This window comes from Solanum lycopersicum, chromosome 7, assembly GCF_036512215.1.
Source record: "Solanum lycopersicum chromosome 7, SLM_r2.1".
In the NCBI taxonomy this organism is placed as follows: Eukaryota; Viridiplantae; Streptophyta; class Magnoliopsida; order Solanales; family Solanaceae; genus Solanum; species Solanum lycopersicum.
The window spans coordinates 61,762,099-61,788,066 of NC_090806.1; the positions used below are offsets into that span (position 1 = coordinate 61,762,099).

Genomic DNA, 25,968 nt, shown 5'->3' on the forward strand with positions numbered 1-25,968 from the left:
AAAAACTGAAAAAATACATAACTATGACAGATACAGGTCTATGTGGTAATTTTTATGTATCAGATATATTTAGTATAAATTTGAATTTATGTATCATGCTTAACAAATTAGTCCATGATGTATCACTATTTATGTATCTTATTTTGTTTGCGTAAGATTGCATTTTATCAGAAGATACATTATACATGATATTACTATTTATGTATATTCATTCATTGTTGCTTCATTAAGATCTCGAGGGCCTTGATCTGATTCATCATCCTAAATAAGTAGCATGTATTATAAGTCAGAGATACATTAAATTAATAATGTGTCATATGTTATTTGTAGTTTTGATGATTTGACAGACTTAGGGACCTCATAAAGGTACCGGGTTTTCTACTTGAGTATTGCAGGTGTCTTGTTTGAAATATTGCAGATGAAACAAACCCAGGGACCTAGTAGAGGTACCAGGCTCTCATAATGACGAGCCAGTCGACTGCCAGCTGGAGACGGTACAGAAAGTAGGTGCACACTTTCCGATGGCGTCAGAAAGTGTGACTTTTCCAGTCAATGGCAAAGAAGTTTAGGAAAGTGACTTGCCCATATAAAAGACACTTTCCTAAACATTTTTGTTTAGTTTTTGCAACTTGATAAAAACTTTTCAAGAACTCTTGCAAAAGCTAATACAAAGCAAAAATAGAATTATTCCAAGGACAACAGCAACATCTGGAGCTTTTCGTCTAGTTGTTTAGAAATTTATTCTCTTGTTCTTAAATTGTAAACCACTCCTGAATCTATAAAGGAATTGGTGTGTTGTGGTAGAAGTCTAGGTTGTCCAGGTGGGATAGCTAAGTGGGTAGATTGTTTTTCTACTTAGGCATGTTAAGCAATAGAGGATTATTGCTTAACGGTAAGATTGATAACTCTTTCTTACGTTTGGTGTAATCGTGTTTCGCTTTTGCTTTTGAAGATTAGTGAAAACGAATGAAAATCCTGTGAGACAGGTTGTGGTTTTACTCCCTTAAGTAAGGAGGTTTCAACGTAAAATCATTGTGTTGATTTTACTGCATTTAACTTTCTATTTTATTCATTAGTGTAGTAAGGGACCTGGTCCATTATTGTTAAGTAAAGGCATACATTCTATCAAGTGGTATCAGAGCAGACACTATCTATTTGGTTAACACCAAGGAAGTGATATTGCTCTAGAATGACAGCTCCACTTAACCTCGAAGAAGGTCAGTCATCACACAGACCTCCTCGTTTCAATGGACATTTCTACAGTTGGTGGAAAGTTAGAATGCATGACTACCTCATGGCTGAAGACAACGAGTTATGGGATATTGTACTAGATGGATCATTTGTTTCAATGATGGAAGAAAAGGATGGAGAAAAGACCATTACTGTTCCAAAGCCTAGGCAGAAATATGATGATGCTGACAGGAAAAAGATTGAAAAGGGTTTCAAAGCTAAAACTCTTCTGGTCTGTGGGATAGGACCTGATGAGTACAACAAAGTGTCAGCCTGTGAGTCTGCTAAAGAAATTTGGGATTTCTTGAAGATTGCACATAAAGGAACTGAACAAGTCAAAGAATGTAAGATTGACATGCTTACCTCACGATATGAGAACTTCAAAGTGAAGGAAGGAGAAACAATACATGACATGTTCACCAAGTTGTCTTCTATTACAAATAAGTTGTGAAGTCTGAGTGAACCTATAAGCATGACCAAACAAGTCAGGAAAGTGCTTCGGATTCTTCCAAAGTCTTGGGAGAGCAAAGTTGATGCCATTACAGAAGCCAAGGACTTGAAAGTGCTGACTATGGATGCTTTGATTGGTAATCTGAAAACACATGAGATGAATCGAAACTATGATTTGTCAAAGAAGGAAGCCAAGAAGGACAAGTCATTGATGCTAAAGTATAAATTAGATGAAGATTCAAGTGATGATGATGATATGGCATATCTCATCAGTAGATTTCAAAAAATTGTGAGGAAAAACCAAATTTATAAAAGAGGAACAAATGGGACTCGAAATGCTGTTCAAGGTGATACTTGCTACAAGTGTGGAAAATCTGGGCACTTCATCAGAGAGTGTCCTTTGCTCAAGAATGAAAACAAGGAACATCAAAAACACAGGGGTGACAAAGAAAATAGAAGGGACCTGGTACCTGGTAACAGAGATCGTAAAGCTGTTGCTGATATGGTTGTTAAAAGGGCTCTTGCTGCTTAGGGGGAGGGGGTTCTTCAAGTGATTCAGAAGATCCTGATGAGCCAAAAGATGTGTCTATGGTTGCTGTGCATGAGGAGGAAACTGTCTTCAATGAAATGTTTGCTCTCATGGATCACACAGAAAATGAAGAAGAGGAAAATCAGGTAACTCTTCTTGACATGAAAAATGATTTGGATAAATATTCTCTTAAAAAATTGAGAACTTTGGCAAAAGTCATGCTCGATTTTGTAATAGAGTTAACATCTGAAAGAGACACCATGAATGTTGAACTTGAAAGTTTAACTGAAAACAAAGTTAAACTTGAAGAGAAAATGTCAAGAATGGTGTCTCTAGAGTCAAATAACTCTGAACTTAAGAACCAGTTGAATCAGATTACTGAAGAAGCTGAAAAGCTGAATGGAAATTCAAATAGTCTGCAAGCTGAAATTCAAGAAAAATTGAAAAACTCTGAGATAAATCTTAGTCTGTCACTTGAAAAGAGTAACAAATTAGAACAGGATATTGTGAAACTTAAGGAAGAACTTGAAAAATCTCTTAAGTGGACCAAATCCTCAAAGTTACTGTCAAATGCGACAAATCAGAGTAATTTCAATAAGAAAGGACTAGGAAGTCTGAACATAAGTCCTCCTTATAATCCTTACAGTAAGTATGTGTTTGTGTCTGACAATCTGCTGTGTCTTCATTGTGGTAAGAATGGACATTTGAAGAATGAGTGTGTTAGCTGGAGAAACTCGTGTGAAAGGTACTCTAATTATGCTGAAAGACAAAATGTACCAAAAGAGAGACCTGGTCCTACAGAGCCTGTCTCAACTCACAGATTTTCAAAGAAAAAATCTGTTCCTGCTCCTATGTCTTTTGTTAGAAAGCTTCAAAATCTACCATATTGGACCAAGTACAATATAATCACTCCTTTGTCTGCCTACTGGGAACTCAAGCTGAAATGGGTTCCCAAGCTTAACAAGTGACTTTTGGTGCAGGTGAGTGAGAGGAGCAGCAGTCAATGTTGGTATATGGATAGTGGTTGCTCTAAGCATATGACTGATGATGTAAAGAATTTCCTCTCACTCAAGACCCTCCAAGGAGGAGGTGTCTCATTTGGTGATGGCAAAAAGGGGTACACTTTGGGAGTTGTCAAAGTAGGAAGATCTCTTAAAGATTCAATTGACAATGTTTACCATGTGGATGGGTTGAAGTACAGCTTGCTAAGTGTGTCACAAACCTGTGATAAAGGAAATGAGGTCAAGTTTACTTCTGAGAAATGCACTGTGGTGAGTTTAACTACAAACAAAGTAATTCTCACTGCACACAGAAGTAAAAATATGTATGTGGCAAACTTGGAAATGTCTCATGGAGATGACTTAACATGTCTTAGTGCTCAAAACGAAAATGCTGATCTCTGGCATCGTAGGCTGGGACATGTGAGTTCATCTTTATTGAACAAGTTGATTTCTAAGGACCTGGTCCGAGGTTTGCCCAAAATGAAGTTTGCTGAAAATAAAATATGTGAAGCTTGTGTTAAAGGAAAGCAAATCAGATCATCTTTTAAACCCAAGAATCAGGTAACATCATCAAGAACCTTAGAGCTGCTTCATATGGACCTGTGTGGATCCTTGAAGGTTCAAAGCAGAAATGGCAAGAAGTACATTTTGGTGATTGTTGATGACTATTCAAGATACACCTGGATGAGATTTTTGAGATCAAAGGCAGATACAGCTGAAGAGCTGGTGGTATTCTTCAAAATGATTCAAACCAAATTGAATCAAGTTGTTTGCAGCATTCGATCTGATCATGGGACAGAGTTTGAAAACTCAACACTGGATAGATTCTGTATGGAAAATGGTACAAGCCATAATTTCTGTGCTCCAAGAACTCCTCAACAAAATGGAGTAGTGGAAAGAAAGAACAGAACCTTGGTGAACATTGCCAGAACCATGATTATTGAATCAAATCTTCCTCAAAGTTTCTGGGCTGAAGTTGTTAACACAGCATGTCATGTTACCAACAGGTGTCTAATAAGAGCTGTGTTGAATAAGACTCCATACGAACTGCTCTACAACAGAAAGCCAATGCTGAGCTATCTTAGAGCATTTGGATGCAGATGTTTTGTGCTGAATAATGGGAAGGATGATCTAGGAAAATTTGATCCCAGAAGTGATGAAGGAGTATTTGTTGGATATTCTTCATCCAACAAAGCCTACAGAATATTCAACAAGCGAACACAATGCATTGAAGAAAGCATTCATGTTGTCTTTGATGAAAATGGAAGCTTGAAGAATGATGGATCAAATGATGATGATGATGTGCTGAAAATGCTCAAATCCAAGAAGATTGAAGGAGCTGAAGCTGATGCAGATCAACAACTCAAAAATGATTGTGATGATCAGAATCATAGTCTACCTGAAGAAGATGCTGAGGTTGAACAGGATGATATGGTACCTGGTACTACTCAAAACTTCAGCCAGAGTACATCAGACTCCCCAGAAGATGATGTCACTCTTGATGAAGAAGAACATGCTGATCTGCCAAATCAGTCTGCTGCAAAGTCAGGATGGAAGCATAGTTCATCACATCCTCTTGATAATCTCATTTCTCCCTTGAATTCTGGAATTCAAACTAGATCAAAAACAAGAAATCTAGTTGCATTCTCAGCATTCATATCATCTATTGAGCCTAAGAATGTTAAAGAAGCATTAGGTGATGCAGACTGGATCAATTCTATGCAAGAAGAACTCCATTAGTTTCAAAGAAGTAAGGTATGGTACCTGGTTCCTCGACCTGATTGCAGAACAATAATAGGAACTAGGTAGGTATTCAGAAACAAACTTGATGAAAATGGAGTGATTACTAGAAATAAATCCAGGCTGGTGGTGCAAGGATACAATTAAGAAGAAGGAATTGACTATGATGAGACTTTTGCACCTGTTGCCAGAATGGAAGCTATTAGAATCTTAATAGCTTTTGCTGCTTTTATGGGGTTCAAGCTGTATCAAATAGATGTGAAGAGTGCATTTCTGAATGGAGATCTCAAAGATGAGGTGTATGTCAAGCAACCTCCTGGTTTTGAAGATGCAGAGCTACCAAATCATGTGTTCAGATTGAATAAGGCACTATATGGTCTGAAACAAGCTCCAAGAGCATGGTATGAAAGGTTGTCAAAGTTTCTGCTGAAGAATGGTTTCAAAAGAGGCAAGATAGACAATAAATACTTTGTTCTTATTAAAAAGAGAATAAGAATTGCTTATCATTCAAGTCTATATGGATGACATAATTTTTGGAGCTACTTCAGAACATCTCTGTGAAGAATTCTCATCACTGATGGGAAGGGAGTTTGATATGAGTATGATGGGTGAGTTGACATTCTTCATGAGGTTGCAAATCAAGCAATCATCAAATGGGATTTCAATATGCCAGGAGAAGTATATCAAAGAGCTGCTGAAGAAATTCAATATGTTTGATTCCAAACCTATTGATACTCCTATGAGAACAAATTCCAAGATGATAGTAGAAGAATCTGATCCCCTTGTGAATCAAACAATGTACAGAGTAATCATTGGCTCCTTGTTATATCTGACTGCTAGCAGGCCTGATATTGTGTATAGTGTTGGAATGTGTGCTAGGTTTCAAGCATGTCCTCGTGATTCACACCTGAAGGCTGCAAAACATATTCTTAGATACTTAAAGAAAACAGGGGACCTGGTTCTCTTCTATCCTGCAGGTGATACTTTTGATCTAGTGGGTTTTGCAGATGTTGATTTTGCAGGTTATCAAGTTGACAGGAAGAGCACCTCTGGAATGGATCATTTCCTTGGATCATCACTTATCTCTTGGGGTACCAAGAAGCAGAACTCTGTGGCTCTTTTAACCGCTGAAGCTGAATATGTAGCTGCTGTAGCCTGTTGTTCTCAATTATTGTGGATCAGGCAACACTTAGAAGATTTTGGAATCCACATCAAAGCAATTCCTCTTATGTGTGACAATACTAGTGTTGTTAGTATGGGAAAGAACCCAGTCCATCATAAGAGAACAAAGCACATTGATGTTAGACACCATTTTTTGAGAGATAATGTTGAGAAGGGAAATATTGTGCTCACATATTGTCCAACGGAGGAACAGATTGCAGACATTTTCACCAAGGCTCTCAGCAAGGATCAATTTGAGAGGAATCGGTTAAAGTTAGGGATGTTGATCTCCAAGTGATGTTTTTAGCCTCCAACAATGGAACTCCCTTGATGACTAAAATTGCAGTGCAGGTTTCCTTTGTGTGAATTTTAAATATCTGAACAAGATCTCTTTTTGTATCTTTAGTAGGTATACTCTCAGTATGGACCTGCTCAGCAAAAAAAGAGACTAGAACAATTAAGGAATGAAGTTAAACTCTATCATTGTACCTGTTACCTGTCCACGTTAGAATTTTTACATTAAATTTAAACTGAAAAATTTGACCGTTGAAATGCCACGTGTCAATCATCGGTTACTCTGACCGATCAGTCCAATCGTTTCTCCCTCAAACGACGCATCCAATCAAGGACCTGGCACCCTTTCACTTCTTTTAAAAAGGCCTTTTTCTTTTTGAAACTCTCATCCGTCTCTTAACTTTATCTCTCTCTTTTATCAAAAGGCTTATCAAATTCAAAGGCAAAATCTGTCTTCTTCTTCCTCTTTTTGCTTTTCAACGAAACCTTCCAGTATCACAAACATGTCTTCCTCTTCATCTTCTTCTAAACAAATGTTGGACGCTCTTAGTGAAATCGAGCCCCTGGCATTCTATTCTCCAACAACTGCTCAAGCCAGACTTCCTCCCCCACCCAGTCCTCCACAAAACAGTCCTGATAACCCTTTCTTCTCCATAGATCTAAACACTTCTGCAGTACCTACTGGACTTGGTCCATGTGAAGACATGTTTCCTGACAACATGTTTGAAGGAGATCTACCAAAACATAGGGCTTCCGAGTTTAATATACTGGCAGCGAGTGAGGAACTCGTGATTGAAAGCCTGGCAATGATGCGAGAAGAGGCCAGAGCAGAACACACTGATGTCCTGGAAAGAGAAGAGCTAAGGCCATCTCAACCTATTTTCGATAAAACCCCTGATTTAGGGCGGTACTCCTCTTCCTCTTCATCTGAATCTGCAAGTAATGAAGAACCATTAAAATGGAAGGTTGAGAGTCGAAAAGAGAAGGAAAAGGTCGTGGAGGAGGCTCCTAGGAGACGACCTAATACAAGGTCTGCTGCACAAAAGTTGATGGTAGATGCCATGAAGGCAAGTGCACGTTCTGCTGCTGCAGTCAGAAGTGCACGAACCTTCAAGGTATCAAATTTTAGAATACCTGAAGAAAAATTGGTTGAGTTGTCGGGAGAAGAAGCTGAGAAGAAAACTAAGAAAAAGAAGTCAGAAAAGAAAAGGGACGGGCTACAAGGAAGGTGGAACAATCACAGTCAAAAGGGAAGAAGAGAAAGCAGTCACAGGGACCTGGTCCTCAAGCCAGGAAAGTTGAGAATGTCAACTTGCAGGAAGTAGTTGACAGTCTGAGGAAACAAGCAGTTCTCGCCGGAAGAGTTTTTGATATGGGGATTATAACTCTTCCTGGCATGGATTCTTTGCATGACATGGTGGAGATCCAATCTTGGCTGCACCTGTTCGACAAGAAATCCCCCATCCTCCATGAAGAAGAGGTTCGTGAATTTTACTACAATGTTCAATTCATGGAAGATGGGAGTCTCCTCACACGGGTAAACAATATTGCCTTTTCTTTGGATGAGAAGGTGTTGAGCAAAATCCTCAGAGTGCCTACAGAGGGGACCCGGTCTGTGCTGGGCAAAACTTGCTCTTCAGAATTTGCCTCTATGATTTCTAAGACTCCCACAACTAAGGTTGCTGGGATCTATAAGAAAATTATGAAGAGTGAGTATCAGCTGGTCATTGAGTTCGTCAACAAGGTGGTCCTTCCTCGCACAGAAAAGAGGACACTTGCTACTTCTGCTGACTTGTACGTGATGGAGATGCTGTGCACCTTTGAAGCTCTGAGCCTTCCTAGTCTAATGATTGAGCACATTCACATAATCGTCATTGAGAGGAAAGGTGTACATGGGATGGGTTATGGATACTTTCTCACTGAAGTATTCAAGCATTTTCGAATTCCTCTTAGTGTTGGAAAGGTTGGGACGGTTAAACAAACTATCTCTGAGCATACCTTGTTTGAATGTGAATGTATTGAAGGCAGAGGCTTTCCAAAAAGCAAGATGGCTCAACTTTTTGAGGACCTGGATCAGATTAAACATGAGATTTAAGAACTCACTGTGCGGTTGAGTGGTAAAGAGGCTGAAATTGATGTACTCAAAGCAGAACTGCTTACTGCACAAAGTGAGGGACCTGGTTCTTCATTTGTACAAGCTCTGGAGAAAGAGAACGATGAGTTGAAGGCGAAAATAACTGCCCTGCAAGAAAAGGCCGTCAAGGATAATGATGCTGCCAATGCACGACTCACTCTTGTTATCCAGTCCCTATCTCAAACTCCCCCCTCTTCCTAAACTGTCAATCAATCCTTCCCTGTGTCATTTTTTTGTGTGGCTGATCATCGTGTTGATGGATTTTTAGTTTGTTTTTAATGTATTTATGTTATAATGGCATGTTGGTTACTTTATTCTTTTACTGTTCTTCCTATGTTCTATGCAAATGCTCTTCCTCTACTGTTTGATTGCTTATTAGCTTTGATCTTGCTCAGTATTTATGTTGACATCAATGGTTTACTGCATATCTTTATTATGATGCCAAAAGGGGGAAGTAAATTGTAAGTAGCTAAATAAGGGGGAATATACAGTAAGGGGGAATATATAGTCAGGGGGAACAATTCTGGTGAAGTTTTCAGATCATATCATTGTTTGTCATCATCAAAAAGGGGGAAAATGTTATTTGTAGTTTTGATGATTTGACAAACTTAGGGACCTCATAAAGGTACCGGGTTTTCTACTTGAGTATTGCAGGTCTCTTGTTTGAAATATTACAGATGAAACAAACCCAGGGACCTAGTAGAGGTACCAGGCTCTCATGATGACGAGCCAGTCGACTGCCAGCATGAGACGGTACAGAAAGTAAGTGCACACTTCCCAATGGCGTCAGAAAGTGTGACTTTTCCAGTCAATGGCAAAGAAGTTTAGGAAAGTGACTTGCTCATATAAAAGGCACTTTCCTAAACATTTTTGTTTAGTTTTTGCAACTTGATAAAAACTTTTCAAGAACTCTTGCAAAAGCTAATACAAAGCAAAGGCAGAATTATTCCAAGGACAATAGCAACATCTGGAGCTTTTCGTATAGTTGTTTAGAAATTTATTCTCTTGTTCTTAAATTGTAAACCACTCCTGAATCTATAAAGAAATTGGTGTGTTGTGTTAGAAGTCTAGGTTGTCCAGGTGGAATAGCTTAGTGGGTAGATTGTTTTTCTATTTAGGCTTGTTAAGCAATAGAGGATTATTGCTTAACGGTAAGATTGATAACTCTTTCTTACGTTTGGTGTAATCGTTTTTCGCTTTTGCTTTTGAAGATTAGTGAAAACGATTGAAAATCCTGTGAGACAGGTCGTGGTTTTACTCCCTTAAGCAAGGAGCTTTCCACGTAAAATCATTGTGTTGATTTTACTGCATTTAACTTTATGTTTTATTCATTAGTGTAGTAATGGACCTGGTCCATTACTGTTAAGTAAAGGCATACATTCTATCATCATATGCTATCAAACTTTTATGTATCTTTTCTGATCATACTAATACATTTTTATGCTCACTTGCTTCTGTAGTGACATATATATTCTTTTTAGAGGCCGTATATAAATAATCAAGTTCTGAAGCAATGTCGTCATTTTCGAATAGACATAACTCACCTTTGGATCTCGATCCAAACCTTTTCGAAGACATCAATAACTCGATCTTTTTTCTCTTCTTTTTTAGTATTTTTCAACAGTTGATTTCAAAATCTTCGTAGTCAGAATTATCGATTGACAAATTCTTTTTAAAAAATTAATGAAGAAGATGAAAGAGAGAAATCAATGAAGAAAGAAAATGACAAACAACAAAAGTAAAAGATGATGAACTATTATATTGAAAAGATATGAAATTGATTAACTAGAGAGAGAAACCTTTTGAAATTCAAATTAGGATGGAAAAGATAATTAATCACATTATGAGAATGATAATATTAAAGGAGTGAATATAGAAGCGGATATGTGGTTTTGAAGTAGAGAGTTGTAATGTATCTACACATTTGGATTTAAGATGAAAAATAGAGAGTTTTGAAGTTGGGCTTCATGCAAGTTGAAATTCAAAATCAGACTTAAAAATGTTAAATCAGTTAATTTGGTAGTAATTAAAATTTTATTTTCAAATTATTAATAGCTTTAAAAATATAGTTTTAATTAGCTAATTAAATTTAGATACATCCTTAATATGTCACACATTATACCAAATTATTACAAACACCTATAAAGCATGAAACTCTTAAATTATAAAAGGCCAAGAAAAAGTATTAAAACCACCATTAAATTTGATTTATTTATTTATTATGGTGACTGAAGTTGAAAAATTCTTACAGGTGAATAAGCTATGACATAGTATGATGAAATTTCGAACTTCTGCAAAACTCCAACACCATATATGTTTTTAAAAAATTAAGTAAAGGGTCAAAAATATATTTAAATTATCTCAATTTTATTGAGTTTCATATTTAAACCATTGAGAGTGTAAGTAAATTTCTTACGTAAACTATCACACAATAGTTAGTGAAACAAACCTCAATTAATTTATAATGGTGTGTGAACCCTGTCTTTTTTGTTTAAAAATTCAATCTTGTGGAAACAATAATTCTACTATAACAAATCTAAGTAAATTAATATTAGATTAAACTTTGAGTTAAAGAATAAACCTATCAATGTATAAATTAATTTATTGCCACGGTAACATTCATCATATCATATTCTTCTCCATCTTCTTAGCTCTGGCATCATCTTTGTTGTGGCATCGATATTTTTTTAACTTGAAAGAGAAGAGTTTGGGGCAATTTTTTAAAAAAGCCAATTAAAATATATTAAAAATTTAACATGATGGCATATAGAGTCGTTATATATGCTAAGGGGTCGTTTCGTAGAGTATATTAAAAAAAATAATGCATGTATTAGCTTTATGTATTACTAGTCACTTGTTTGGTACTCTTTTTCAACCTATGTATAACTAGTGTTTGCATTAGTTATACATTCTGTTGTGTATTAAGGTGTACATTGTTAAAACCATGAACTTTTAGGTATTAGCAATGAAACGGTTTTAATGGATGTATTAAAATGATAAAAGACTCAATTGTCCCTCAAGACCATCTTTTACAACTTTTCCACCATAAAGTGGAGGGTATCTTTGTAAATAAATTTTTAAATGCAATATATATCTATTTGTAATGCCCAAACCAAACAATACATTAAAATAATTTATGTATACTTAATGCATACATGACTGATACACATGCATTACTAATGCAAGCATAACTAATATACTTTATTTAGCATTAATCTTATATACTTTACCAAATAATTTCCAAGTGGATGAAAATTTTATGGACAAACGCACCTAGAAGCATTTCTAGACAGACATTTGATGTAGTCAACATCAAGGTGTGTTTGCTAATAACCATTGAGTGGTAGTTTGAATTAAAAAACTCATACTTTCAATAATTTATGTGTGGAACTCACTAAAGTGGGATACTTCAAACATTCTTTTGATTTTTAACTCAATTTTCTTTATGTGAATATCCAACAAGATAAAAGATATTAAGGTCGTACAAAATCGAATCGAAAATGAATTAAACCGCAAATTAATTCAATCTGGAAATAAAAATCTCGATTACTGGTTTGGTTTGACTTGATTTGATATTGGAAAAAATAGTCTATTTGGGTTGATTTGGTTTTAACTAAAAAAATCAACCCGACATTGTATATGTTATTTTAAAGTTTATTTCATACATAAAAACATTGTATATCTTATACTATTTCATAGTTTTATTTTTTAATAGTTTCAAGTGTAAAACATAGAATTCGAAATGGTCCAATACAGATTATAGTTCATAGATGCTGATAATATTAAAACTTAAATCATAATCAAATTAATACTAATGCAAAAAAGAAAATCATTTCAACACTAAGAATGACAATAATAATGAATATTTGTTCTTTAGTTTTGCATTGGTTTAGATAATTAAAATACATAATCTAATTTTAATTTTTCTTATTTAGTAATGTAACCAATACTTATTAAATTTATTTTAGCACAATTTAGTACTTTTAAATTATGATCATTTTCATTATGACTTTACAATATTTATTTTATATGATGATTTCATAATTATTTTTAATTGAATACTATTGTGTCATCAATACTCATCTCATGTTTTGTGTTATTTTTTTAAGAAACACCTTAGATGATTGTATTTTGGTTGGACTAAAAAAGTATTTGAAGCACAAAGTAATTTTATGTTCGTATGCAAGCTTTATCGAAAAAATCCAAAAATCTGGGGAAAAATTGAGGTTTATTTTGATTTATAAATTCAAAAATTGGACACAATAGTTTGATTTGGTATTTGAAAAATCTGAACCAATCCGAGGTTGAAAAATCTGAAAAAATCTGAATTTTATTAGTTTGGTTTGATTTATAAATTTAAAATTTTTATATAAATAATTTGATTTGATATTTGGAGAATTCGAACCAATCCGATCATATACACCCCTACAAGAAATAATGAAATTTCTAAGTGATTTTCTTTGAAATGGAGTACTATTAACTTTAGTTTACGATTTGTGATAAGTTTTCAAGAGAATTAAGTAACCGGAAGCAAAGTGATTACAATTCAAACAATATCATCACAAGTTTGAATTGTAAAATTATATTTTTTTAATTATTCTTTAGTTGAGCGGTCACTGTTTCTTAATAATCAATAGAAAATTAATTAGGAAATAAGAAGAAATTGTCTTCTTAATTTTATTTCTGCCGCGAAACTCTTATGGACACCATCTATTATTTCATAGTAATTTATCTAGTTTTATGCAACAACTAATGGTGTCCATCAATTTTAATTTAAATAAATATCTTTTTTTTTTGTTACGATTTGAATTTTGTACATAATTTTTGACTTAACATATTAACCATATCATTACGATTTGAATTTTGTACATAATTTTTGACTTGACATATTAACCATATCAAAACACGACGTTCTATTGATCTTTTGTTGAAAATTTTGATTATCGATGATGTTCGGTTAGTTTTTTCCATATGAAAAATGCATATTTTAGTAGTGTAGTAAGAAAATGAAAAGTAGTGTCACTAACTACTATTCCCTCGTTCTAAATATTTGTTACGTTTCATTTTATTAAAATGAAACTATTTGAACTTTGATTAATATTTGACATATATTTTTTCATCATATTAATATGGAAAAATCGTATCTTATAGTAATTTTCCTATAGTTTTTAAACATCTAAATTACTAATTTTAAAATATTAAATTGATATAAATTAATTTAATTTTAAAAATTGATCAAATTAACTCTCGAGAAATAAAACATGATAACTAATATGAGATCAATGGAGGGATCGAAGTACTAGCACTCTTGAGTTCGAATCAACAAAAGTTCAGGATGGTTAACAAGTTCAACTATGATAATAATTGTGTGTTATTACTAATTAATTCACTTGGAGATGTTATTCACCAAAATAAATTTCTTAAGAGGGTATGAATACTTTGGTTAAACTGAGCATATGTATATATACGAAAAATTTTATGGTGTTTGAGGTACGACCAACAATAGTTGTATTACGGCACGATTTCTTTTTTTGACAAGTATTTTATAGGTCCCTTTTTTTACTCATCACGTTTTCTCTCACACACTTCTATTTCTCAATTTTTAGTCCTTTCTTCATTTGCATTTATTTTTCTTTGCAAAAATTCATTTTGTATTTTATCTTTTTCACCTTTTTTTTTTTACCAATATTTCTAAAGCTCTTTTTTAATAGTTCTACCTCTTTGTGCAGAAAAAAAATATTCATACTATTATTATTTTATATTTTCACAAATTTATTTGATTAACTTTCTTTTTCTATAAATTCTTGTAACCCACGAAAAATGATTATATATCAATTTCATTTCACATTTTAAGACACTAAACATAAAAAAAAATTAAAAGAAAAATCAAAAAGAAAATTTTAGATGAGAAACACAAAATTAATATCGACAATAATTATTAAATACATAAAATAGAAGTAGAGAATTTGATAATTATAAAAAAGAAATATAATTGAGTGTTTGATATCATTTTAACATAATTAATAATATTAAGCATTTAAATATATCAAGTGGTTATACCATAAATAAAATAAAAATGTATTGGACAATTAAGAATTGAGTAATTAAAACTAAAATTTCATAAAATAAATTAATGACTAAAATTTAAATAATTTTAAAAAATTGCATAGTTTGTAATAAATAATGTCAATTGAATTTTAGTAGATTAATTAGTTAATTACCTTGATATTTACTTTGTTAGAGAAAGTTCTATTTTATTTTAATTTCACAATGTTCAATTTCTTTTACTTCATAAATTAAATTAAATTTTTCTGACATATTACATTAATTTTCCCTCAAATAATATATATATATATATATATATATATATATATATATATATATATATATAAATAATCACTATAAGAGTTACCAAGCAAAAAGAAAAAAAGAAAAGCAAAATCACTATATATACAATGATATTTGGATCAAACTAATTAACTAATTTACCATGATTAATTAACTATATATGAGGTTAAAATGTCCATGAATTAACTACTATATAATTGGCTTATAATAGTTTATAGTAGAGCATATGCCATACAATGTCAAATTTTCTGACTTAAAGGCATATTTGCGTACCTGGCCCTTTAAACAACACAATTCAAAGTATTTGAACTTATAATTTAAATTAAAGATAAGTGTCAAAAACATATTAAATTATATCTTTTTTTTTAGTTTCATACCTGAACTATTAACATATCTAAACTATATCTTTTTTTTTTAGTTTCATACCTAAACTATTAAAAGTTTGAGGTTCATACCTAAACTATCACTTTTTAGTATAAGAAAGACACCTCTCTCTTTCTCAAACTAAAAAAATAGTTTAGATATGAAACTCACACTTTCAATAGTTTAGGTATGAAACTCAAAAAAAAAAGTGAATAGTGTAGGTGTGTTTTTGACATTAATCTCTTTAAATTATAACTTTTTCGATTCAAAAATAAAAGCCAAACCCTTTTTTTAAATATTCAATTTGATCGATCCGAACAACACTCCTAGCTAAACAACAATTTCAAGGGTTAAAAGGACAAATATACCTCCGAACTATTGCAAATGGCATGCAGATACCCCCCATCATACTTTAGGGACATTGGTGCCCCGTCGTCCAAAAACTAGAACATATATACCTTTTATACTAATAATGGACATACACATGTCATAATTTTATTCATCGATCCGGCATCAGATCAATGCTTATTTAGCCTTCCATTAGACTGAAAGGCATATACACCCTTTACCACCCCTTGTTAGTCCCGAGGGACGAAGGAGGCTAGGTTAGGCGAAAGATGATTATGGGTACAATAATGTAAGGTGTCTCTGCTTTTTAGGGTAAGAAAGGGTAGAGAAAATGTCTCGAGCAAATGTTCGAATACCAGGCGCTATGGCGCTGAAATAACTCATGACATACTCCCAGGAAAACCTCGAACGACATTAAGCAAGAGGGTACATGTACCCGAAACTGACACAAGTGGGTAGGTAGAGAATAACTAGGGGCGCGAGACAACTCTCTCTAAGGAACTCGGCAAAATAGCCTCGTAACTTCGGGAGAAGGGGTGCCTCCTCACAAAGGGGGTCACAGCGACAAGGTCTGGGCGATTGTTTACCAAAAAGACAGGTCTTTAAATGCCAAGTAGGTTCATCGGTTAAATTAATTTTAGGCTTCAATCGAATTATTCATCTTTTCAGTCTATGAAAATATGAACAATAATAAGATGACAATTTTTGTATTATATATACTACAAATTCTTTCACCATGGATCATGCTAATCTTTTCCACATTATTTCAATTTTATCAGATGTCTACAACGAAGCAAAAATTTATCGTTTTAATTTTGATGCTTTTGTTGAAAGTCAAATTCAAGACCGACAACGGAAGATTTTTTTCTCACATAATATTTGGGAAAAATCACTTTACATCAATTGACTGATTATTTGAAATCTCACTATACAATTTTCCCTTCCCTTCCCTTCCCTACATCCATATATAAATACAAATTTTCACCCCACATTTGATTGAGATTATAAAGTAAACAAAGTTAAAACTTTTAATTATACTATAAATAGCATAAATATTCATCATTCGTTTATAATTGTACTCGACAAGTTTTTACATTTTTAAAACGAACAATGACGATATCAATGTTTTTTTTATAATGGATCACGTTTTATGGAACCCGCTAGTCAAACATACTTATAAATTACTACTCTGAAGAAACCTTACCCCAGAACACGAACCAGGTTCGTGTAAGTTGCTTTTAAGTAAAGACAGAGTAAATACACAAACACTTATTGAATTAAAAACCTTCCTCACTCAAGGAAGGAAAAACCTCGTTTTATTAATTCAACTACAAGATTTTGTGATTACAACTCAATAATCAAAAGTCTTATCTCTACTACTCCCTCGATTGACTCCAATCGATCTCTCCAAAAGGCCAAACCCACCTTTTGTTACAACTCTTACTAACACTCAACCCTACAAAGAACCAAACCCACCCTTTGTACAGTAAACTGTAAACTACAATTAAGAACAAAAACAAGACAAATAGTTCTACACGATAAAACCTTCTTACTCAAGAATGTTTTAAACGTAGTAATCTTATCAACCTTGAAGACTTCAATTTGATGAATAATTCTCCCTTGTTCTCTGCGTGAAGTCGTCATATTCTTCATCAGCGTCTTCTTCTTCTTATAGAGTTCCTTTTGCCTTCAGTCCTTATCAGATAAGGTAAGGAAGTTATTATTAAACAAGGATTCCCTTTTAAAGTACAATCCTTATTATATACAACTTCCTTCCTTAATAATATATTTAAGGTTTTCCTTATTTGTATCAACTTATACCTTTAATATATTATTTTTGGCTTTGACAAATAACTCTATTTTCTTGATTACTTGGCTGACCCATTTTACTCGATCTTGGCTTCTTTTGATGCGTACATTTGCTATTGATTATTTTTGATTCTTGTCTATCATCAAAACATGAATTATCGATTCTATCATATTCTATCATATTCCCCCTTTTTGATGAAGACAAACAAATCTTTCTGTGTGATGTATGCGCAAATACTCTTCCCCCCTTTTGACAAATCAAAAAGAATCCAACAGCGGCTAAACAAACCCAATCAACATCCATAGCAACAATATAAGCCCAGCCAGTTGAGCATAATAAGTTTAAACAACTAAGAGAACCAGGTTCAAACAAGATGCTTTTTCAATGTGAAGGTTGACCAGGCTTAGTTGAAGCAGAAACCAGCATATCCAGAACTCTGTCAACTCTTGCATTGTTAGCAAGTTGCTGCTGCACTAACTGATCCTTCAACCTGTGAATTTCAGCATTTGAAGTGTCAAGTTCAGCACGTAACTTCTGGTTTTCTGACTCAAGAGTGATATACTTTTCTTCAGCTACTTTAAGTTCCCTAAGTAACTGAGCAACATGACCAGATGTACGTGGAGACGCAGTTGCAACCTGCTCCGACTCCATGGGAATGCCACAATCAGCAAAAATGGTTTGAGTGAACATATCTGCACGAATTAAAATTCTGCCTTCTCCCAATGGTACTTCAAATGCATCAAACACTCTAGTTAACAGATTTTCAAAAACTTCAATTCTTTGTCATCCATCAAAACTACAAACTTCATGTTTTCTCATTCCCCAAGAATTTTCCCCTTTTTGATGATGACAAACTATGCATATGTCTATCCACATTATATAATTTCCCCCTTTTGGCATCATTGAAAATCAATAACCAAAGAACTCGAATAACATTCAATGAGTGCAATATCATTTTTAACTCATAGCCACTTGGGCAACACTTTCAAGTACACTTCTGCTAACAAAATGGTTAGTTAATCTGAGGATATTAGTCATCTTACACTCACACACAATTAAGATCTTCAATGAGAAAAGAAATAAACAAATATGTACTAGTTTATGCCCTTAATCAAAAACACATAATAGCATGAGTATGAAACAGACATAAGCACATCAAAGAGTATAAAATTTGAGGATAAGGATTGGGACAAAGATTACTAAAGTGAGGAAGAAAGTGATGTTTACTGCCATTGATAATTTTTTCAGTATGCCCATTGTGCACCAGCTTCTTTATTCTGATCAGTTTTCTTAGAATGTGAAATTTCATCAAGAAAAGCATGAGATACATCATCACCTTTTTTTTTAACTCTACTCCATAACATTTTCATTCCTCCATGATTTTCTTCCTTTTTTTTTTGATAGCTTTTTTCTTGATGACAACATTGAAGAAGTACCAACTACCAGTAAGAGATTCATCACATTTTGGTGCATAAAGAGATGTGTTTATCAATAATGATAGCAAGCAACAATTTATTTCTGTGAGAATTGTTCCCCCTGAGAGATAGACAAGTTATACACTTGGAATGGATGAAATATCAATTTTGGAGTTTATGAACCTGGTTCAGATGTGAGTGGTAAAGCAAGGTTCCCCCTAAATTAAAACATGAGTGACTTCAAACTGAGATTTTAGTCATTAGAGCAGTTTGAGATTGAACGATGCTTATTGTCAAAGAGGGTTCTTGGTGATCTTTAAGAAAGTTGATTTTTTGATGATCGACCAGGTTCATTAGTGCTTATGTTTGACCCAAACTCAAGAAATTAATGCATTGAAAAAGGATGGTACATACCTGAGTATTACAGAGAAACCAGGTTCCCCTTTTTTTGTGTTTCTTCATGATTTACTTAATGGTGTTAGCAAAGAGTAGAGATAACATCCGCAAACTTTTTAAGCATTGTTTGAGATGTGACTTGAGTGTGTACCTGTTATAGTACGAGGTTGAGTTAGCAGATACTCATTGTATAATTACTCAAGCGTAAGATTATTCTTTTACTAGCCAATTATTAAAGGAAATCATGATAATGCATCAACTTGTTTCGATAACACCATGCTTTGACTGATTTTTATCAAGTTCTTCATATTCAAGGCCTTCACAAGAATGTCGCATCATCATATTCTCCCAGATCAAATGAATCTCAAGCTGATTCACAGAGAACTAACCCTTGTCAATTTTTAATACATTCCAATGAACAACAAGGACCATGTTCACATAACAAAGTTCCCTCAAAGGTGAGCCATACTCTTACTGTCTCGATTGCTCTAATATTCCCCTAATCTCCAGAACCATAGATAAGTAGTAATTCATGTTGCAGGTGCATCAATGATTGTTAGCTGTGAACCAGGTTCATATGCAGTGTTCCCTAAATTTGCATCATCAAAGATGTTTGATATAATGTCACTTTCTTCAATTTTTTTTTTCATTTTGTCTCATCCTTTTCAAGGAATAAACTGCCTCCTTGAAAATCAAAGAGCGACAAGAAATTTTCTACCATTTTTAGCACCATTTTGGAGCATGCACTATTCATGTACCAAGTTGGCCTTTTCCCTCTCACCTTCACCTGAAACACTAGTCAAAGATTAGTCTTGGGAACCCAGATTAGCTTGGGCCCCTTTATGTGAGTAAAAGGATGAATAAGATTTCTTCTAGCCCATAAAGGCAAATAAGAAAACCTTTTATTTGGAGTATTTTTATTTCGAACCAGGTTCTTAGCCGTATCAGTCTTTTCCTTTTTGGTGAACTTAACATTTTTCTGAAAAGCCTCAAATAAAGCTATACATTGATTCTTTAAATGACCTGAGTTTCCACAATGAGTGCATAAACTTTTAGACATGTGAATAGTGTGTGACACAAGATTATTCTGTTTTTTAAAACCTATCCCACTTCGACTAGTGGTTTGCTTTTCTTGAATCTGAGTTAAAATTTCAGAGGACCTGGTCCATCTAAGATTTCTTTCCAGATCCAGTTTGGTATGATCAAGATTTTCTTGTAACAACCTATTCCTTTCTGTTAAAGCTTGATATTTTATGGTTAACAATTTTAGTTTTTCTTCTAGAGCTAATTGAAGTTCACTAGCAGAGTTTTTGCCCTTGTGACTTAACTCTGAAATTTTAATCTGTTCTTTTAATTTATTTTGAAGAAAGTGATTGTGTTTCTCAAGATTGTCATTGACTTGTCTTAAAGATGCATAGTTTTCCATCACTTGTTCTCTTTCAGAATTGACAGACTGATATGCATCTATAAGAGTACTCAATAAGGACTCTAGTTTCTTTTTAGAATATGATTCAATATTTACTTTGATGTGATGAAAACTTACCTTGCTTTGATTGTCATCATCTTCAGAATCTGATCCAGCCATGAGTGCTAGTATGGTTTCTTGTGATTTGCAGGTTTCCTTTTCTTCCTTGGTTTCCACTGCTACAAGGGGAAGAAAGTCATAATCATCTTCCTGTTCTAGTGCAAGAAGAGACTGGTTTTCTGTCTCATCACCCTCAGACTCTTCATCAGATGAATTCCTCATTGCTGCAAAGGCCCTCTTCATTGACATATCTGCCTCTTGAGTTGTCATTCTTCTGTTTGAGGGGACAAACTTATCCTTTTTGATGTCTTTGCCCTTCTCAGAGTTTGCCTTTTTCTGCTCTAAGGCACAAAGTGGACAGAATTTGATGAAGTGATCTGGGCTCCCACACTTATGACAAACCTGGTCTTTAGTGTTTTCAGATGGTTTTTGACAAGCTTTCTTTTGAAAGGTCTGCCCTCTCTTTAGCATTCTGGTGAACCTTTTGGTTATGAGGGCAATATTTTCCTCTTCAAAATCATCTGATGTAGTAGCTTTTAGAACATGGTTCCTTTCCTTTCTTTTTCCTCCAATTTCTTTTTCTTGGTTTTTCTTGAGTTCGTATGTGATAAGATTACCAATTAACTCATCCATGGCCAGTGAGTCTAGGTCGCGGGTTTCAGTAATAGCCTCGACTTTGCTTTCCCAAGTTTCAGGAAGGACACTCAAGAGTTTCCTTACTGCCTTTCCATTAGGTATTATCTCTCCTAAAGAGTACATCTCATTAATGATGGAGGTGAACCTGGTGTGCATGTCTTGAATAGTCTCCCCTTCTGCCATCCTGAACAGCTCATATTGCCTGTTCAAGTTATCAATTTTAGACTTCTTGACTTGCGTTGTTCCCTCATGAGCTGTTTGCAGTGTTTTCCATGTGGCTTTGGCATCTTGACATGACGAGATTCGATTGTATTAGTCTGGTCCTATGCCACATATCAGAATTTTCTTGGCTTTGGCATTGTTTTGAATTGCAAGCTTGTCTTCAACATTTCATTCATTTCTTTCCTTTGGGATTTTGGTGATTCCATCAGTTGCGATTTTCATAGGTATGGTTGGTCCATCTAGAATTACTCCCCATAGATCAGGGTTTTCGCCAATAAGATGGTCCATCATACGATTTTTCCACCATCCATAATATTTGTCATTGAATAGTGGTGGTCGTGTTTGTGAAGCTCCCTCTTGTGGGGTAGGTGGTGCTGCCATTGAGTCTTTTCAAGGTGTTAATCTTTTAACGAAAAAATCGGCTCTGATACCAATTGAAAAAACCTTACCCAGAACACAAACCAGGTTCGTGTAAGTTGCTTTTAAGTAAAGACAGAGTAAAGACACAAACACTTATTGAATTAAAAACCTTCCTCACTCAAGGAAGGAAAAACCTCGTTTTATTAATTCAACTATAAGATTTTGTGATTACAACTCAATAATCAAAAGTCTTATCTCTACTACTCCCTCGATTGACTCCAATCGATCTCTCCAAAAGGCCAAACCCACCTTTTGTTACAACTCTTACTAACACTCAACCCTACAAAGAACCAAACCCACCCTTTGTACAGTAAACTGTAAACTACAATTAAGAACAAAAACAAGACAAATAGTTCTACACGATAAAACCTTCTTACTCAAGAATGTTTTAAACGTAGTAATCTTATCAACCTTGAAGACTTCAATTTGATGAATAATTCTCCCTTGTTCTCTGCGTGAAGTCGTCATATTCTTCATCAGCGTCTTCTTCTTCTTATAGAGTTCCTTTTGCCTTCAGTCCTTATCAGATAAGGTAAGGAAGTTATTATTAAACAAGGATTCCCTTTTAAAGTACAATCCTTATTATATACAACTTCCTTCCTTAATAATATATTTAAGGTTTTCCTTATTTGTATCAACTTATACCTTTAATATATTATTTTTGGCTTTGACAAATAACTCTATTTTCTTGATTACTTGGCTGACCCATTTTACTCGATCTTGGACTCGATCTTGGCTTCTTTTGCTGCATACATTTGCTATTGATTATTTGTGCTTCTTGTCTATCATCAAAACATGAATTATCGATTTAATTTTGATGCTTTTGTTGAAAGTCAAATTCAAGACCGACAACGGAAGATTTTTTTCACACATAATATTTGGGAAAAATCACTTTACATCAATTGGCTGATTATTTGAAATTTCACTATACAATTTTCCCTTCCCTACATCCATATATAAATACAAATTTTCACCCCACATTTGATTGAGATTATAAAGTAAACAAAGTTAAGACTTTCAATTATACTATAAATAGCATAAATATTCATCATTCGTTTATAATTGTACTCGACAAGTTTTTACATTTTTAAAACGAACAATGACGATATCAATGTTTTTTTATAATGGATCACGTTTTATGGAACCCGCTAGTCAAACATACTTATAAATTACTACTCCATATTAAGACAACTATTAGAATTAAACAAAAAATAATAATTCATCGCCATCATATTAAGAAAGTAAGTTAAAATTGCAAAGGGGACTCAGCAGCAAGTTAAAAATTACAAATTAATATTCTCCCAGGTCCTCAGCAAGATTTGAACCTACGACCTCCGTATCAGATTATGACACTTAGCTAAATGCGCCAGAAGGCCTTTTGATTCCCTGGGTGGGACGTTTAATATTAGTAATAATATTGTAGATTTATACCTATATATATTAGAGTTTTCGTCGAAGCCCGTGGATGGCGTGGCACCTCACTACCCTTAATAGATCCGCCCCTGATCTCCACAAAGTCGAAAGACCATGTATAGGGGCTGACGTATGCCCAGTGCCAGAAGGTCAAGGAAGTTGGTGACTTGATGACAGGGAAGCCGGTGATCGAAGCCACGGTGAATGGCGATCGTAACTATAACGGTCCTAAGGTAGCAAAATTTCTTGTCAGGTAAGTTTTGATTTTACTTTTTGAACGGCATGAACATTAATATCCCTAAAATATGACGAAAAATATCTGCATATCATTTACGATGATTCAAAAGTATATTTAACCTTTTTCCCTTAGTTATACGTCTTCCTCCTTATTGATGGTTCTTGACTTCTTGTCCTACTAATTTCCACAAAATCAAATAACGTATGATATTAATATACACTAATGAGTGCGTCGGCATTTGACTTTGACCACTTTATGACTAAACTGCCCCTTAACGCGTATATCACCAACTTATAATAAATAATTCTTTAGAAAAATGATTACTAGATAATATGAAAGTCAAGATGATAATTACGTTTTTTTAAGTAATTTAAAGTGACATTACAAAACCTTCACTTCCCCTCAAAGTTTCCGAAAGCGCCAAGCTTTTTTTCCACTCACAAAATGTCACCGTCCCATTAAATAGTAATTTCATTCACAAATATTGTGGTGCAGTGAATAAAATTATTTTATTTTTAATTAAATATTTCAAATTTAATATATGAATATACAAAATATTTTATCAAAAATGTTACCTTTAAATAGATCTTATAATGCGTAAAATAAATTTAATCACAGCCCTAATAGAGGCTCTGAACAAAAAATGGAAAGGTAAAAATGAAAGTCATTCTCAATTGTCACCCCAAAAGAAGGGTGGGGGTGGAAGAACACCGTCATTCTAAATAATTACTCCCGGACAAAATTATTTATCAAAGTATTTAGTTATCTAAGCTATCCATATTCATTATATTTTAACTTAACTTTAATTAATAATACCCTATAATTACTTAATAATAAGAGTAAAACCAACATACATAAATCGTTTTTATTTTCTGAAATTGATGAGAGAGAGAAAAAATAGTTTTGGGACCAAGTGGTGCAAGAAAGGTGAAGTCGTGTGTGTCTATTTTTAAGAATTACTATTTACTAATTAAGATTTATGTTTGGGTGATTAAATTTTTATTTATAATTGGTACGAATTTACTGATATGAAACATTCAAGGGGAGGTATCATAGTGTATGTAATTTGTCGTTGACATACATCTACTTGACGAAACACAAGGTGGAATTAATTAACACAAGAATGTGTTACTCAAAACTTAAAAGATAAATATACATAATAATCCATAGTTAAACCGACTACATTATAATACCATATATAAGCAATTTGAAATAAAAAATTACAATATTACAAAGAAAATGTAAGGTTCGAGGTAGATTTATTATTGAAAAAAGAGTAAAAAATAAATATGATCGATAACTAATAAATCAGGACAATAGGAGATAAAAATGAGTTAAGTAAGCTATGCTTTGAGGCACATGGAGAACCACGGCTGATTCATTTTTAGAAAGAAAAGAGAAAAGAATATTTACGAAAACTCAAATTTTTAATTTTCATTAATAAATAGGAAAATGGTCAAATATGCTCCTAAACTATTTAAAAAGGTCTAGATATACCCACCGTTTAAAGTTCGGTTGACTGATGCCCTCGCCATCCAACTTTTGGTCTAAATATGCCCTTGTGGGCGTTAGTTGTCATGTTGGACATTATCCAACTCATTTTTCATTTCTTTAAATGACACATGTAATTGTCATGTCATTTTGGTCTTACCACATAACATTTATATGAAAATGGAAAGATATTCGGATTCATAAACACCTAATCCGACCCATAAATCAGCTCCTTTTGAATTCACTATCCGACCCATTTTTAACAATTTTATTTAATTTTTATTATTGCGGTAAATCCCGAAAATGAGTAATTGATTAATAAAAAATAGAAAAAATATGAAAAAAATATAAAATTAAAGTCAAAAAGTCACAAATAAATATAATAACCTTAAATCTAACATTTTAATTTTTTTTTAGATTTTTTATTTTTCGATAAATCTCAAAAATGAGTAATTGATTAATAAAAAATATAAAAAGTATGAAAAAGAATTATAAATTAACGCCAAAAGTTCACAAATAAATATAATAACATTTCAATCTACAATTCTTTTAAAATTTTTATATTTTTCGACAAATCCCGAAATGAGTAATTTTTTAATAAAAAGGGAAAAATATGAAAAACAAAATAAAAAATATACGTCAAAATTAATAAATAAATATAGTAAACTTAAATTCAATAATTTCAACAATTTTTTTTTATTTTTTCTTTTTTCATATTTTCCTATTTTTTATTTCTACATTTTTTGGGTATTTTTATTTTTTTTCATATCTTGTGTTAATAAACTCATTTTTGGGATTTGTCGA

General features: G+C 33.4%; 2 protein-coding genes and 1 long non-coding RNA gene across 3 annotated transcripts; 2 read left to right on the forward strand and 1 right to left on the reverse strand.

Annotated features, from left to right (window-relative positions):
* Positions 1-1,189: 1,189 nt before the first annotated feature.
* Positions 1,190-1,681, forward strand: LOC138337547 (uncharacterized). Its single transcript, XM_069287464.1, has one exon. It carries the CDS (start codon positions 1,190-1,192, stop codon positions 1,679-1,681), a length of 492 nt encoding a protein of 163 aa, XP_069143565.1.
* A 587-nt stretch (positions 1,682-2,268) lies between these two features.
* LOC138337548 (uncharacterized) lies at positions 2,269-3,177 on the forward strand. Its single transcript, XM_069287465.1, has one exon. The coding sequence runs from the start codon at positions 2,269-2,271 to the stop codon at positions 3,175-3,177; it is 909 nt and encodes a 302-aa protein (XP_069143566.1).
* Positions 3,178-22,115: 18,938 nt separating this feature from the next.
* LOC138337139 (uncharacterized) lies at positions 22,116-22,955 on the reverse strand. The gene is made up of 2 exons (XR_011210565.1): positions 22,668-22,955; positions 22,116-22,541 (listed from the first exon to the last, which is right to left on the reverse strand). It is a non-coding gene; the product is annotated as an uncharacterized lncRNA (long non-coding RNA).
* Between the last annotated feature and the right edge of the window lie 3,013 nt (positions 22,956-25,968).